The 18,510-nt window shown below is 42.3% G+C and overlaps 2 protein-coding genes across 2 annotated transcripts in view; both read left to right on the top strand.

Moving 5' to 3' along the window:
- The window catches only part of LOC121373115 (thioredoxin domain-containing protein 2-like), a 6,762-nt gene extending 2,768 nt beyond the window's left edge, over window positions 1–3,994 (top strand). The window contains exon 2 of the mRNA XM_041499564.1: window positions 2,858–3,994. Coding sequence (XP_041355498.1) covers window positions 2,858–3,994 — 1,137 coding nt within the window. The remainder of the gene's footprint in view (window positions 1–2,857) is intronic.
- Window positions 3,995–6,524: 2,530 nt separating this feature from the next.
- On the top strand, window positions 6,525–8,700 carry LOC121373114 (thioredoxin domain-containing protein 2-like). The gene is made up of 3 exons (XM_041499563.1): window positions 6,525–7,538; window positions 7,586–8,298; window positions 8,598–8,700. The coding sequence occupies exons 1-3, from the start codon at window positions 6,525–6,527 to the stop codon at window positions 8,698–8,700; spliced, it is 1,830 nt and encodes a 609-aa protein (XP_041355497.1).
- Window positions 8,701–18,510: the final 9,810 nt, after the last annotated feature.

Genomic DNA, 18,510 nt, shown 5'->3' with positions numbered 1-18,510 from the left:
ATCAGTGTCTGTATTTTCTATGTGTTTCTGGTCGTCTTAATATTTGTAAGAAGCCCAAACTGGATTTTTTCTTCAAATAATTTCGTACGTACGAAAAAACAATATCTGCATTGTACATAGTGGTAAAGCGCTCGCCTGATTCACGGTCGGCTTAGGATCGATCCCCGTCGGTGGACCCATTGGGCTATTTCTCGTTTCAGCCAGTGCAGCACGACTGGTATATCAAAGGCTGTGAAAAATTCCCGTTTGTATGATGGTGCATTAAAAAGATATCTTTCTATTAATGGAAACATTTAGCGGGTTTCTTCTCTGACAACATTATATCAAAATTACCAAATGTTTGACATCCAATAGCCGATTATTAATAAATCAATGTGCTTTTAACAAAACAAAACGAACTTAAAACTTTATATCTACTAAATACGATGCATCACTGACCAAAATGATGGCTGGTACTATTCCATTTTTGTTCATCGTGGTGGGAGTACTCATGACGGGTGCCACCAATGAGGCAGGATATGCTCTCCTTTTGCGAACACCTGATATTATCACTGTTTTGATAGTGATTCATGGGTGCATATTTTAACACGAAGGAAGGAAATGTTTTATTTAACGACGTACTCAACACATTTTATTTACGGTTATATAGCGTCAGATATATGGTTAAGGACCACAGATATTGAGAGAGGAAACCCGCTGTCGCCACTTCATGGGCTACTCTTTTCGAGTAGCAGCAAGGGATCTTTTATATGCACCATCCCACAGACAGGGTAGCACATACTACGGCCTTTGTTACACCAGTTGTGGAGTACTGGCTGGATCAAAAATAACCCAATGGGGATCGATCTCAAACCGACTGCGTATCAAGTGAACACTTTACTATTGGGCTATGTCTTAGCCTCCACTGCTGATTCCCTCATTCTACAAGTTGTACGAGCCCCTGTTGTGCTTTCCTGTGACCTTTAAGCGACATCAATCCAGTACATACCACGGCCTTATATTTATTCCATTGAGCTCTGTGTCGTACTAGTTGTGATTCTATAAACTATTCCGGGAGTGGCAGTCCTCTTTGAATGGTTCAATAAGGATGTATTATTCTGTAAAGGATCTCCGCGAGAGTGGCTCTCCTCCTACGGACGAGCCACTAGATAGAGAAACCGGCATCGGTGGTGTCGTGGTTAAGCAATCGGAAATAAGGCAGGTAGGTACTGAGTTCGCAGCACGGTACCAGCTCCCACCCAGAGTGAGTTTCAACGACTCAGTTGGTAGGTGTAGGACCACTACACCGACTTCTCTCTCACTAACAACTAACAATTAACTCAGTGGGTAGGTGTAAGACCACTACACCCTCTTTTCTCTCACTACCCACTAACTACTAACACCACTAACCCACTGGTAGGTACTGGGTTCGTATCCCGGTACCGACTCCCACCCAGGGAGAGTTTTAACGACTCAGTTCGTAGGTGTAAGACCACTACACCCTCATTTCTCTCACTAACAACTAACAATTAACCCACTCTCCTGAACAGACAGACCATATAGCTGAGGTATGTGCCCAGGATAACGTGCTTGAACCGTAATTGAATATAAGCACGGAAATAAGTTGAAATGAATGATAGAGATTCGCGGAACCAACTACTATTTATCCAAACGCCCATTCGAATCTGCTTTGTGCGAACATACGATCTTGATCGTGAATAACGGTTTTTGTCGTTCACTTTGAACATTACGCACGGTGATCAAAAGGTTTTTCGACCAGTTCCGTCACATCCATCTGGACACAGATCACAGTTATTTTCAATCTAATTAAAATTAGCTCCACTGGTTAATTACTATTACCTGTGGATCTAACAGCACCCCGTTGGAGCTCATGTCCAGCTGACCTTTCATTCGACCAATCAAAACCTTACTTGCAAAATCATGCCAGTGATTTGAAAAGAATTTGAAAACATTCGGGATTATGTCGAGGGTATACGAAATGATTCGGGTGAATTACGAAGTATGCCGGAAACTAATTTCATTATTAAATTTTATATAAAATTCGTAACAAGACGAAAAAAAAAAAAAAAAAAAAAAAAAGTGATGGTATAGCTATAAAATCTGTTTATACTAGTATACAATCCAGAGTTTATTACTGCACTTTCCCCATGTTTTTAATGTTGAAATAGACCAACAAGTTCGCCCGATATTTTTAGAATTTGTATGCTCCCCAATAACGCTATAAAAGGCGAAGTGTAATTGGTCGATATTTAAGTTGTTATTTATAGATGAAATGTCACCTGGTCGTGGGAGTCCACGCAATGCTATTAGATCTACTGGTAGACCAGCAGAGCCAATTTTAATCAGATTGAATTATCTTCCCAGTTGGTTCGCCAAAATCGGGATACATATCCGCACTGTAAGTAGTCCGCTGTTTAACTGTTATTATGCTGTAGCAGACAGCTTTTTGGTGGCCATTATTAGACTCAAGTTGATAGGGGAACGTATGTAGTGTGCACACACGTGCAACTTGTTAACACTAAATACCTTTTTACGGTTCTTCCAGGTCATGCAAATGTAGTACTGTTAGTGCAAAAAGGGTGTACGCTCCATGACTGCTATATCAATTTTTTTATTTATTTTTTAACGACACCAGTAGAGCACATTGATTATTAATCATCGGCTATTGGATGTCAAACATTTGGTAATTTTGACATATAGTCTGAAAAAAATAACAAGGGATCTTTTATATGCATCATCCGATATGCAGGATAGCACACACCACAACCTTTGATATAGTGGTATTTCCAGGACAATGGGTTAATGGCTAGTTGTTAACTTGTTAGTGAGAAGTTGAGCTGTTAAAACGGACCCTGAGTTGGACCCGTACCGGGATGCGAACCCAGGATCTTCAAGTTTCAAATACGATAGCTTGAACATCTCCCCCAATGAGCCGTTAAATGACAGTCTGGATGAACACCGCAGTGCGAACCCAGTATCTTCAAGCTTCAAATACGATAGCTTGAACATCTCCCCCAATGAGCCGTTAAAAGACAGTCTGGATGAACACCGCAGTGCGAACCCAGTATCTTCAAGCTTCAAATACGATAGCTTGAACATCTCCCCCAATGAGCCGTTAAAAGACAGTCTGGATGAACACCGCACTGCGAACCCAGTATCTTCAAGCTTCAAACACGATAGCTTGAACATCTCCCCCAATGAGCCGTTAAAAGACAGTCTGGATGAACACCGAAGTGCGAACCCAGTATCTTCAAGCTTCAAACACGATAGCTTGAACATCTCCCCCAATGAGCCGTTAAAAGACAGTCTGGATGAACACCGCAGTGCGAACCCAGTATCTTCAAGCTTCAAATACGATAGCTTGAACATCTCCCCCAATGAGCCGTTAAAAGACAGCCTGGATGAACACCGCAGTGCGAACCCAGTATCTTCAAGTTTCAAATACGATAGCTTGAACATCTTCCCCAATGGGCCGTTAAAAGACAGTCTGGATGAACACCGCAGTGCGAACCCAGTATCTTCAAGCTTCAAATACGATAGCTTGAACATCTCCCCCAATGGGCCGTTAAAAGACAGTCTGGATGAACACCGCAGTGCGAACCCAGTATCTTCAAGCTTCAAATACGATAGCTTGAACATCTCCCCCAATGAGCCGTTAAAAGACAGTCTGGATGAACACCGCAGTGCGAACCCAGTATCTTCAAGCTTCAAATACGATAGCTTGAACATCTCCCCCAATGAGCCGTTAAAAGACAGTCTGGATGAACACCGCACTGTGAACCCAGTATCTTCAAGCTTCAAACACGATAGCTTGAACATCTCCCCCAATGAGCCGTTAAAAGACAGTCTGGATGAACACCGCAGTGCGAACCCACAATCTTCAAGCTTCAAACACGATAGCTTGAACATCTCTCCCAATGAGCCGTTAAAAGACAGTCTGGATGACACCGCAGTGCGAACCCAGTATCTTCAAGCTTCAAATACGATAGCTTGAACACCCCCCCCCCCCCCCCCCAATGAGCCGTTAAAAGACAGTCTGGATGAACACCGCAGTGCGAACCCAGTATCTTCAAGCTTCAAACACGATAGCTTGAACATCTCCCCCAATGAGCCGTTAAAAGACAGTCTGGATGAACACCGCAGTGCGAACCCAATATCTTCAAGCTTCAAATACGATAGCTTGAACATCTCCCCCAATGAGCCGTTAAAAGACAGTCTGGACGAATACCGCAGTGCGAACCCAGTATCTTCAAGATTCAAACACGATAATGCCGTTGAACATCTCCCCCAATGAGCCGTTAAAAGACAGTCTGGATGAACACCGCAGTGCGAACCCAGTATCTTCAAGCTTCAAACACGATAGCTTGAACATCTCCCCCAATGAGCCGTTAAAAGACAGTCTGGATGAACACCGCAGTGCGAACCCACAATCTTCAAGCTTCAAACACGATAGCTTGAACATCTCTCCCAATGAGCCGTTAAAAGACAGTCTGGATGACACCGCAGTGCGAACCCAGTATCTTCAAGCTTCAAATACGATAGCTTGAACATCTCCCCCCCCGTTAAAAGACAGTCTGGATGAACACCGCAGTGCGAACCCAGTATCTTCAAGCTTCAAATACGATAGCTTGAACAATGAGCCGTTAAAAGACAGTCTGGATGAACACCGCAGTGCGAACCCAGTATCTTCAAGCTTCAAATACGATAGCTTGAACATCTCCCCCAATCAGCCGTTAAAAGACAGTCTGGATGAACACCGCAGTGCGAACCCAGTATCTTCAAGCTTCAAAAACGATAGCTTGAACATCTCCCCCAGTGAGCCGTTAAAAGACAGTCTGGATGAACACCGCAGTGCGAACCCAGTATCTTCAACCTTCAAATACGATAGCGTGAACATCTCCCCCAATGAGCCGTTAAAAGACAGTCTGGATGAACACCGCAGTGCGAACCCAGTATCTTCAAGCTTCAAATACGATAGCTTGAACATCTCCCCCAATGAGCCGTTAAAAGACAGTCTGGATGAACACCGCAGTGCGAACCCAGTATCTTCAAGCTTCAAATACGATAGCTTGAACATCTCCCCCAATGAGCCGCTAAAAGACAGTCTGGATGAACACCGCAGTGCGAACCCAGTATCTTCAAGCTTCAAATACGATAGCTTGAACATCTCCCCCAATGAGCCGTTAAAAGACAGTCTGGATGAACACCGCAGTGCGAACCCAGTATCTTCAAGCTTCAAATACGATAGCTTGAACATCTCCCCCAATGAGCCGTTAAAAGACAGTCTGGATGAACACCGCAGTGCGAACCCAGTATCTTCAAGCTTCAAATACGATAGCTTGAACATCTCCCCCAATGAGCCGTTAAAAGACAGTCTGGATGAACACCGCACTGCGAACCCAGTATCTTCAAGCTTCAAACACGATAGCTTGAACATCTCCCCCAATGAGCCGTTAAAAAACAGTGTAGATGAACACCGCAGTGCGAACCCAGTATCTTCAAGCTTCAAATACGATAGCTTGAACATCTCCCCCAATGAGCCGTTAAAAGACAGTCTGGATGAACACCGCAGTGCGAACCCAGTATCTTCAAGCTTCAAATACGATAGCTTGAACATCTCCCCCAATGAGCCGTTAAAAGACAGTCTGGATGAACACCGCAGTGCGAACCCAGTATCTTCAAGCTTCAAATACGATAGCTTGAACATCTCCCCCAATGAGCCGTTAAAAGACAGTCTGGATGAACACCGCAGTGCGAACCCAGTATCTTCAAGCTTCAAATACGATAGCTTGAACATCTCCCCCAATGAGCCGTTAAAAGACAGTCTGGATGAACACCGCAGTGCGAACCCAGTATCTTCAAGCTTCAAATACGATAGCTTGAACAGTCTGGATGAACACCGCAGTGCGAACCCAGTCCTTCAAGCTTCAAATACGATCCATAGCTTGAACATCTCCCCCAATGAGCCGTTAAAAGACAGTCTGGATGAACACCGCAGTGCGAACCCAGTATCTTCAAGCTTCAAATACGATAGCTTGAACATCTCCCCCATGAGCCGTTAAAAGACAGTCTGGATGAACACCGCAGTGCGAACCCAGTATCTTCAAGCTTCAAATACGATAGCTTGAACATCTCCCCCAATGAGCCGTTAAAAGACAGTCTGGATGAACACCGCAGTGCGAACCCAGTATCTTCAAGCTTCAAATACGATAGCTTGAACATCTCCCCCAATGAGCCGTTAAAAGACAGTCTGGATGAACACCGCAGTGCGAACCCAGTATCTTCAAGCTTCAAATACGATAGCTTGAACATCTCCCCCAATGAGCCGTTAAAAGACAGTCTGGATGAACACCGCAGTGCGAACCCAGTATCTTCAAGCTTCAAATACGATAGCTTGAACATCTCCCCCAATGAGCCGTTAAAAGACAGTCTGGATGAACACCGCAGTGCGAACCCAGTATCTTCAAGCTTCAAATACGATAGCTTGAACATCTCCCCCAATGAGCCGTTAAAAGACAGTCTGGATGAACACCAGTGCGAACCCAGTATCTTCAAGCTTCAAATACGATAGCTTGAACATCTCCCCCAATGAGCCGTTAAAAGACAGTCTGGATGATGAACACCGCAGTGCGAACCCAGTATCTTCAAGCTTCAAATACGATAGCTTGAACATCTCCCCCAATGAGCCGTTAAAAGACAGTCTGGATGAACACCGCAGTGCGAACCCAGTATCTTCAAGCTTCAAATACGATAGCTTGAACATCTCCCCCAATGAGCCGTTAAAAGACAGTCTGGATGAACACCGCAGTGCGAACCCAGTATCTTCAAGCTTCAAATACGATAGCTTGAACATCTCCCCCAATGAGCCGTTAAAAGACAGTCTGGATGAACACCGCAGTGCGAACCCAGTATCTTCAAGCTTCAAATACGATAGCTTGAACATCTCCCCCAATGAGCCGTTAAAAGACAGTCTGGATGAACACCGCAGTGCGAACCCAGTATCTTCAAGCTTCAAATACGATAGCTTGAACATCTCCCCCAATGAGCCGTTAAAAGACAGTCTGGATGAACACCGCAGTGCGAACCCAGTATCTTCAAGCTTCAAATACGATAGCTTGAACATCTCCCCCAATGAGCCGTTAAAAGACAGTCTGGATGAACACCGCACTGCGAACCCAGTATCTTCAAGCTTCAAACACGATAGCTTGAACATCTCCCCCAATGAGCCGTTAAAAAACAGTGTAGATGAACACCGCAGTGCGAACCCAGTATCTTCAAGCTTCAAACACGATAGCTTGAACATCTCCCCCAATGAGCCGTTAAAAGACAGTCTGGATGAACACCGCAGTGCGAACCCAGTATCTTCAAGCTTCAAACACGATAGCTTGAACATCTCCCCCAATGAGCCGTTAAAAGACAGTCTGGATGAACACCGCAGTGCGAACCCAGTATCTTCAAGCTTCAAATACGATAGCTTGAACATCTCCCCCAATGAGCCGTTAAAAGACAGTCTGGATGAACACCGCAGTGCGAACCCAGTATCTCAAGCTTCAAATACGATAGCTTCAAGCTTCAAATACGATAGCTTGAACATCTCCCCCCCAATGAGCCGTTAAAAGACAGTCTGGATGAACACCGCAGTGCGAACCCAGTATCTTCAAGCTTCAAATACGATAGCTTGAACATCTCCCCCAATGAGCCGTTAAAAGACAGTCTGGATGAACACCGCAGTGCGAACCCAGTATCTTCAAGCTTCAAATACGATAGCTTGAACATCTCCCCCAATGAGCCGTTAAAAGACAGTCTGGATGAACACCGCAGTGCGAACCCAGTATCTTCAAGCTTCAAATACGATAGCTTGAACATCTCCCCCAATGAGCCGTTAAAAGACAGTCTGGATGAACACCGCAGTGCGAACCCAGTATCTTCAAGCTTCAAACACGATAGCTTGAACATCTCCCCCAATGAGCCGTTAAAAGACAGTCTGGATGAACACCGCAGTGCGAACCCAGTATCTTCAAGCTTCAAACACGATAGCTTGAACATCTCCCCCAATGAGCCGTTAAAAGACAGTCTGGATGAACACCGCAGTGCGAACCCAGTATCTTCAAGCTTCAAACACGATAGCTTGAACATCTCCCCCAATGAGCCGTTAAAAGACAGTCTGGATGAACACCGCAGTGCGAACCCAGTATCTTCAAGCTTCAAATACGATAGCTTGAACATCTCCCCCAATGAGCCGTTAAAAGACAGTCTGGATGAACACCGAAGTGCGAACCCACTACCTCCCAGCCTTAGGTCATATAGCAGGCCTGTACGCAGGATTGTTTTTAACGGGGGGTGGGGGTAGTTTTGGGGGAATTCCTCGTAATGGGATCAACAACGCATTTTTTTTTTTTTAAACACCACAAAAAACGCACGGCCAAAAAAAATCTAAATTTGATAGAAAAACTGTACACACCCGTCGCACCTCCACCCCCACCCCTGCGTACGGACGTGTATAACTCAACCACTATACCATTGGCCGGTGTGCTTTGTGGTGTTCGGGTCGCTGAATAAACTGGTTTTATTTGATCGGACGTTACATCTTTAATCAGTAAGGTGGCACTAACCGGTTATGCGTGCGTCGACCCGTTTGCCATTACCGCCTGTCAGAAAACCGGAACCAGCCGAGCCGAAATGAACCGAACCGAACACTAATCACTCGTATCACTGCGCGGTGAGTGGTACATGTACCCCAGAGGCGTGGTCAGGGGGGCCCTATGGGCAACCTAGGGAGACAGCACAGCATCGTAAAGGTCTAAAATTAACGAGCTACTCTAGATTCACTAATATCAAAACCTATATTATCTCGGCCATTTACCTTTCGACCGACCGTTCAAAATTGCGCACCCTTTTCTCTTTGGCATTTAACTGCTCCATTCAAATTCCATAGCACCACCCCCACCCCCACCCGCCTGCTACCGATTTGATCGGGCTGCTGGTGCTCCCGCCAGTGCAGGCGGTCCCTCCTCTCCCCTCCTCCCACCTTTCCTGTCATGGACGGAGGAGCCGGCTCTTGTGCCCACGACAGGCGTGCGCTACAACAGCTTGTTCTGAATGTGCACGTAAAACCCTATGACATGACATGGTCAGGAGGTCGATCGTTCGCGAACAGTTTGACCGGTACCACCGGCCTCGGTGGCGTCGAGGTTAAGCCATCGGACATATGGCTGGTAGGTACTGGGTTCGCAGCCCGGTACCGGCTCCCACTGCACCCAGAGCGAGTTCCAACGACTCAATGGGTAGGTGTAAGACCACTACACCCTCTTCTCACTCAATAACCACTAACAATTCACAATTAACCCCTGTGGAACCGGCCTCGGTGGCGCAGTGATTAAGCCATCAGACTATAGGCTGGTAGGTACAGAGTTCGCAGCCCGGTACCGACTCCAACCCAGAGCAAGTTCTCAAGGGCTCAATGGTAAGGTCACTACACCCTCTTCTCTCTCACTAACCACTAACCAACTAACAACTAACCCACTGTCCTGGACAGACAGTCCAGATAGCTGAGGTGTGTGCCGAGGACAGCGTGCTTGAAAACCAGTTGAAATGAAATGAAATGACTGGTACCATCGTCTTCTGTCGCATCACTTTTATATCAGTTTGGGACGGGACGTAATCGATCCCCGTCGGTGGGCCTACTGGACTATTTCTCATTTCAGGCAGTGCACTACGACTGGTAGATCAACGGTTGTGGTATGTATTATCCTGTCTGTGGGATATATATATATATATATATATATATATATATATATATATATATATATATATATATATATATATGTGTGTGTGTGTGTGTGTGTGTGTGTGTGTGTATATATAAGTATATATATATATGTATGTATGTATATATACGTCAACAAATTACGAAATGTTTGACATCCAATAGCAGATGATTACTAATGCATGGGCGGATCCAAGGGGGGGGGGGGACCAGGGGGACGCGTCCCCCCAAAAAATTGTTCAAGTGCCCTCAAAATGTCCAAGTGCCCTTTTTGTTTGTAGAATTTTTTTTTTTTTAAGTAAACAATAATTATATTGTAGATAAATGAAATCAAGATTTTCGTGTACATGCGCAAGCTTGCAGATATGTGTCTGTGTTATTGAGTCTCAATGGGGCCCCATTGAGGTTCTAACGCGAGTGACGCCAATTTACTTCATTATTGCTAGTATATTATGACGTAGAACTGTAGGAATTCATATTAATTGTAAATATCAAAAATTGTAGTAAGGTGCCCTTTTGACGAGTCAATGTGCCCTTCTTTTTTGGTCCCCCCCCTAAAAATATTTCCTGGATCCGCCCATGTAATGTGCTGAAGAGGTGTCGTCAAACAAAGCGATGTTAGTTAAATCTCAAGTTAAACATAACAACAAGTCTAGCGAGAGACCGCGATCGCTCGCTGTTCTCAACATGGTAAAGATCTTGTATTAACATCAGTACATACATATATAAGTAAACAAAACAAAACTCACAGGTTTGGGAGAAAATCATGGTTTTATTTGAAAGTGGAATACGCAAATGCATTCCCTGCATTCATTGAATGCACACAATGAATTTAAAACACAAATTAATAACCATGTATTCATATACAAACTATACTATTATTACTACAAAACAACTACATACATGCATTTCTTAAACATAGGTATAAAGGGTGGGACAGTGGGAGAAAAGTAAAATTCGCCTTTTAAAACTAACGTCTGCACTCAAAGAACATTCAAATTAAAGTGGCTCTGCTTGAAAAGCCGCAGAGGTTTTCAAACCAAACTTCCATCCGATTGGTTGGGGCATCCCAAACAATCCACTGATTGGCGAGACCCAGCCTCTGATCCCATCAGGGAATCCCCAATTATTTCCACTCTCTTGCGTCAATGCAAAAAATGATACGGTGTCAATAATTTTTATCTTTGCCATAATATTTACGAGCAGACATAGCTTCATTAAAAAAATATCCCTTTACAATTTTAAAAGGTTCCCCAAAGCAAACGTTCCCTCTCAGCAATGTATATGCTACGCGCACTGCCATTGGTCAGTTAATGTTGGCAGACTCGCACAGCTGGCTATAAATATATAAGGGAAACCCAACTATATGCTACGCGCACTGCCAATGGTCAGTTGATGTCAGCTGATTCGTACAGCTGGCTAAAAATACACGGGAAACCTAGCTGAAGAGCCAAGGCCGGAAGGGCCTATGCCCAGCTGATCGGTGAGCCAAACATCACTGTAACTTAGTGTAAGTGTCCTTTCTTACACAGCATGTACAAGTGCAGGCTTAATTCCTGCTATTAATAACATATTATATGAATAATATTTACATTAACATCAGTACATACATATATAAGTAAACAAAACAAAACTCACAGGTTTGGGAGAAAATCATGGTTTTATTTGAAAGTGGAATACGCAAATGCATTCCCTGCATTCATTGAATGCACACAATGAATTTAAAACACAAATTAATAACCATGTATTCCAAAACAACCCAAAAGATCTTGTAACAACCAATAATCTTCGAGATCTCATTTGACCGACGGATCGGCCACAGACCACAATTATGAGCCGAATTTACAAAGCCTGTTTATATATCTTACACACGTGTAGGCCTAACTACATACATTTACAGTGCTTAAACACCTGCGTTAAAAAAACCCGACAAAAAACCCCAACAAAAATCCCCCACAAAAAACACACCTGTAGGCTTCGTAAATTCGACACTGTGGCCGGAGTACACCCATTTTACACAAAATGTACTACATTTGCATGGGCTGGAATTACCACAAAGAAGTCTTCAATGTTAACAAGTTACACATGTTTACAAACTGCATGCTCTCCCCTGTCAACTATACTTTAACAGTTGACACTTCAAAACTGTCTGCATTAAAATAATTACAGTCAAAGAGCAGACTACATTTTTGGCCCTTAGAGCTATTGTATATATGCGCGCGCATACATACCGTCATACGCACGCACGCGCACACACGCGTATACACACACGTACACACATACAAACGCACGCACACACACATACTCACACTTGATATACCAGTCATGGTGTATTGGCTGGAACCAGTAGCGTAGCGTGGGTTGCCAGCGCCCGAGGCAAGGCAAGTATTGCACTCCCTAACCAGTGGACCATTAGCACTACCCGAGTCCCTTCCACCACTGGAACGAAAAATAGCTCAATAGGATCACCGACGGGGATCGACCCCAGACCGACCGCGCATCATGCGAACGATTTAACACTGGGCTATATCCCGCCCCTCTCCGAGTGACTACCCATGGCACCGCCAAAGTATTCGGAGTGATGAAACAACAAACAAACAAACAAAACATTAAAAAAAACACAATAAAAAACCCATAAAAAAAAAAATAATAATAATAATAAAAATAAAAATGGCGATATTTGGGGCGTTCGTTAACGGAAATTGAAAATATCCTCAAGTCACAACTGGTTTCACTGACCCAGTACAAGGATTCCTTCTGACCAATTAGAGAGCTCGTTACTGGCGCCTTAACACCATCTCGCCCCGGGTCCGACTGGTCAAGTATGATATTTTTCTAAATTGCCTGGATCTACGTACCATTTACCATCTACACGTGTTGATGATCAGGGCATAACATTACAACCTAGCTGATTAAATTAGACGAGGGTGAGAGAGAGAGAGAGAGAGAGAGAGAGAGAGAGAGAGAGAGAGAGAGAGAGAGAGAGAGAGAGAGAGAGAGAGAGAGAGAGAGAGAGAGAGAGAGAGAGAGATACATGGAGAGAGATACACGGAGAGAGAGAGTGAGGGAGACAGAGATAGGGGAGAGAGTGGGAGTGACAGAGAGAGAGAGAGAGAGAGAGAGAGAGAGAGAGAGAGAGAGAGAGAGAGAGAAACGTGAGAGAGAGGGGGAGGGAGAGAGGGGGTGGGAGAGAGGGGGAGAGAGTGAGAGAGACAGACAGAGGGGTGGGGTGGAGGGAGAGAGAGAGGGGAGGGAGAGCGAGGGGAAAGATAGTGAGAGCGAGAGAGAGAGAGAGAGAGAGAGAGAGAGAGAGATTGAGAGAGAGAGGGAGGGAGGGAGAGCGAGGGGGGAGAGAGAGACAGACAGAGAGAGAGAGGGGGAGGGAGAGAGAGGGGGAGGGAGAGAGGGACAGCGAGGGGGGGAGAGAGAGAGAGAGAGAGAGGGAGGGAGGGAGAGCGAGGGGGGGGAGAGAGAGAGACAGACAGAGAAAAAGAGAGAGAGAGGGGGAGGGAGAGAGGGACAGCGAGGGAGAGAGGGAGAGAGAGAGAGGGAGAGAGAGAGAGAGAGAGAGAGAGAGAGAGAGAGAGAGAGAGAGAGAGAGAGAGAGAGAGAGAGAGAATGACAGACAGACAGAAAGAAAATAAAAAAGAAGAAAATGTCGAATAAAACGAAGAAGAAGAAAAAAGTGCATGTGTATTACTGAGTAGTAGGAGTAAAATGTTTCGTGTTTTTATTCCGTTATTTACGGTACATGAGTTATGGTGTATTTCGACGTTATTACATACCTGTATTAGCGGTGGTAATTAACAGGTGTATTGGCTAGATATTATGGCGCTATCACTGAGACAATGGGAGTACTGGAAACCTTTCCCATTTACCGCTGGATCCGAAACTACAGGTCGATACATGTTGTCATGGAAACAACAACGAATTATGATGTATTGATAATACATAAACACCACGAAACTAGCGTATGTACTACACGCATGACGGTACCTATCTACCAATCTACCTATATAGATAAATACAATAAAGTGTCCCATTTACTTTATAAATATCTCGTTTTTTGGTGTCTCTAAAACCTATTATTACTGTTGCCTGATTTTTTTGTTTAATATTTATTTCCTCATTCCCCTGTTCTTGTTAGTTTAGGCTATGGACAACCCTGGACCCAATTTCACAAAACATCGTAAGCCTAGTTTTGCACGTAAACGTAAATCTACGACTAAAACACAATTCTTATTACTATTATAGTACAACAAATATAGTTAGATATACACATATTTCGTTTTCTTTTATCTTTAGAATGCTCCATCTTTCGTAATGATATGCAATTTTCGGTGTAAAATAGACACCAAACACGTGTAAACGCACGACCGGCATAACCGCTATAGTCTGGGTCTGGGGAAAAAACGCCGAGGCAAACCCAGACCTGTAAAATAAATATCAGTGTCATGGGAAAAATAAAATAAATCTGTGGAAAATCCAGATGAGGCAAGCGCCTCGTCTGCGTCATGCTGGCTACGCCATTGACAGTAGCAAACGTAAACTTACGATGTTTAGTGAAATATGCCCCCACGTGTTTGACATCTATTTTACGCAGCAAATTACACCATTACGGAAGATGGAGCATTTTAAGGACAAAAGAAAATGAAATGTGTGTAATACAAACTATATTTGTTGTACTATAATAGTAATAAGAATTGTGGTTTAGTCGTAGATTTACATTTAGGGGCCTACGTGCAAAACTAGGCTTACGATGTTTTGTGAAATTGGGTCCAGGGCCCCGTTCCACAAAGCGATCTTAGCCCTAAGATCACCTTAAGTGCATAGCTACCTTATGCACTAAGGTGATCTTAGTGCAAAGATCGCTTCGTGGAACAGGGCCCAGGTTATTAAGTGCGTAAATGTTGAGAATGTACAGACGACTGTACATAGCTTTAACACCAGACGCAGAATTACTATTTTTAATTGGGATGGGGGAGACATTACATTAATGTAATGTAGTTTGGTGGCGTTCATAATAAAAAAAAAAACCCAAACCAACAACAAAACAACATGAAAACTGTCTTTGTTTAACTACACCACTAGAGCACATTTATCAATCACCGTCTATTGGATGCCAATTTTGGCAGTCTTAATTCAAAGGAACCCGTAACATTTGTTTCCATTACCAGCAGAGATTTTTTGTATAATCACATTCCAGACAGGATAGAAAATACCACAGGTTGTGGTTTTTTGTTGTTTTTTTAACTTTGATTACTTTTATTACCCCCAGATCATAGTCAATGTCAAGGTTGGGGAGCCTTGAAACATTGTCTTACAGTATCACATAAAAGTTATATACAAATATTGAGACATACAAAATTATAAAAATATATATTATATGTGATGTTTAAGATTTTCTGTTTACAAATATGAATCTATATAGGCTTCCTCATACAATTAGTTTCCAACTTGTAATCTGAGGGTCAAAAGGGAATAAAATAAAAAACAAAGAGAGAAGAGAAGGAAAGGGTAAGGGAAGATAAGGAAAAGAATTCAAGCAGAGATTCGTTAGAACTTTAAAACTCATTGTTATTGGGTATTTAATATAATAATAATGACATTTGGTATCTAACAGAGAACAGACAGATGAAGTATGAAAGTAAAAGTATGATGTTTAAAAAGAGATATAGCAAAGATATGTTTTTCAATTTCCAAACAAGCTATGTCATTTTATAGATAGAAACATAGGCATACAAATATACAAGATATAATTTTATGTATTATCATTAAAAAAGGTGAAGCCACTTTCCCCAATGTTCATTAAATTTGTTATACTCGCAGTTTTTGAAGTAAATATACATACCACAGTGTTTGGTATACCAGTCGTGGGGTACTGATTGGGATGGGAATGAAACAATGGATCTGCCAAGGAAAGAAGGAAATGTTTTATTTAACGATGCACTCAACACATTTCATTTACGGTTATATGGCGGCGGACATATGGTTAAGACCACACAGATATAGAGGGAGGAAACCTGCTGTCGCCACTTCATGGGCTACTCTTTTCGATTAGCAGCAAGGGATCTTTTATATGCACCATTCTACAGACAGGGTAGCACATATCACAGCCTTTGATATACTAGTCATGGTGCACTGGTCATGGACGTAAAACCCTATGACCTGACCTGACCGGACTGGCTGGAACAAGAAATAGCCCAAACCGACCGCACATCAGAGGAGCTCTTTAGCACTAAGTTACGTCGCGCCCTCACAGCAAAAGGGGTTAAGATGAAAGTCTGTGTAGTGACAATTTTTTTTTTTTTTTAAAAGACACCACTGTAGTACATTGATTTATTAATCAGTTGCTATTGGATGTCAGAGATTTGTTAATTGTGGAATAGTCTTAATTCAGAGGGACCTGGCTGGAAAAAGAAATTGTGCAATGGGCCCACTGACGGGGATCAAACCCAGACCGACCGCTTTACCACTGGCCTACGTCTCAGCCCCAATACAGATACCATGTAGGTATGGTTTTATAAAATTTAATACAGTAAAAAAAAAAAGGAAAAAAGGTGATGGATACGCCACTGCCTTGGGAGCATCTCGGGCGAGTGCTCTAACGGAACCAAGTCCCCTGCTTGCTTAACAGACCCAGTGTAAATATATTAACCCACACAAGTGACAATACAAAATAACCTGTGCCATGTTTAACGACTACGAGCGATGCTAAGGTTAAAGTTTGTTTTGTTTAACGACACCATGGAGCACAATGCGTTATTAATCCTCGGTTATTGGTTGTCAAACATTTGGTGTAATTTTGAGTTTTAGAAAGGAAACCCGCTTTACTTTTTCATTAGTAGCAAGGGATCTTTTATATGCATCATCCCACAAACAGGATAGCACATACCACAGCCTTTGATACACCAATCGTGGTGCACTGGCTCGAACAAAAAATAGCCCAATGGGCCAACTGACGGGGATCGATCCGAAACCGACTGCGCATCAAGCAAACGCTTTACCACTGGGCTATAGTACGTCCCATCTCTTGTATGTAATTAATACAGACCGACATCAACCCTAAAACAAGTAAAGCATTTACCAATTTTCAGATAAAACAAAAATCACAAGATTTATTTTATGTATCTTTTATTTACAACATTATTTCAACTGGTCCCAGCACAAAGGGCAAACAAATTTAACAATGATAAAAAGCATGTATACATAAAAGATAAAGACCATATACAAAGATATATATACAGTAGTTCTTTAATGATCCTGTCATTAAAACACAGACAAGTCTCAAGTGTATTTTTGTTTTTAAATTCTACTTCTTTGCAAAAACGAGTGGCTTTAAAGGCACTGTTTAACATATTCTTATTAAAGGCATACTGTCACAGGCATTATTATTAAAGGCATACTGTCACAGATTTAAGAGCCTTATTTCTTTAAAAATGGATAATAAATGAAAATTACATTAATATTTGGAAAACAAATCTAGCTATCGCATCACCTTAATTGAACCACGATGGATTGAAATCCATGTCAGCCCTGTTGACAATAATAATTTTTGAATTATAGACCATTGCCATAATTCAATTATTTTAATGAAACATCATTAATAAGTGGAGTATGGTGGCTACATAGATGACTGAATAAAGTACATTTAGGGTCAAATCAAATATATGTATTTTTAGGTAATACTTTGTTAGGCTATTTAATAGGTCAGTAGTCTATGTGACAATATGCCTTTACTGTAAGAGATAAAGACATTAAAAAATACCATCCATTACTTCAAAATATCTACACCTGTACACACAAAATTAAGAAGAAACAACAAACCAAGTTTGTTTTGTATAGCAATGCTATTAGAGAACATTGATTGATCAATTCATCATCGGCTATTGGATTTCAAAAATGTGATAATCCTGACAGTCTTCAGAAAACGTACATTTCTCAATTAAATGAAAACTTTTATTTGTACTTTCCAACAGACAGGACAGCACATACCACAGCCTTTGATATACCAGTTGTAGCACATTGAGAATATTGATTAATTAATCATCGGCTACTGGATTTTAAATATTTGATATTCCTGACAGTCTTGGGGAAACCTACTTCATTTCTCCTTTAAATGGAAAACTTTTATTTCTACTTTCCAACACAGGACAGCACATACCACAGACTTTGATATACCAGCTGTGGGGCACTGGTTGAATGGAAGAATAAGTTCACCAATGTGATTTGATCCTACGACCCCAGCACCTCAGACGAACACACTACTGGGATTTGTTTGTTTTGTTTAACGACACTACTAGAGCACATTGATTTATTTAGCATCGGCTATTCGATATCAAACATTCGGTACTTCTTACATATAGTTTTAGAGAGGAAACCCGCTACATTTGTTCAATCAACAGCAAGGGATCTTTTATATGCACCATCCCACAGACAGGATAGCACATACCATGGACTTTGATATACCAGTCATGGTGCACATGCTGGAACAAGAAATAGTCCAATGGGCCCACCGATGGTGATCAATCCCAAACTGACCGCGCATCAAATGAACCCTTTATCACTGGGCTGTGTTTGGCAAGATGCCAGAAATGATTTACAAACAACATTAAAATATAGCATTTAAAAAATGTGTTTCTCAGAATCCAACAATACCTAAAAAAAAAAAAAGAGTCCGACCCTAATTTGTTTAGTTTATATTTTTAATAATAATAAAAAATATATATAACAAAAAATTAATA

The sequence above is a fragment of the Gigantopelta aegis genome, chromosome 5, assembly GCF_016097555.1.
Source record: "Gigantopelta aegis isolate Gae_Host chromosome 5, Gae_host_genome, whole genome shotgun sequence".
Lineage (NCBI taxonomy): Eukaryota > Metazoa > Mollusca > Gastropoda > Neomphalida > Peltospiridae > Gigantopelta > Gigantopelta aegis.
This window is presented reverse-complemented; position numbering and strand designations above follow the sequence as displayed.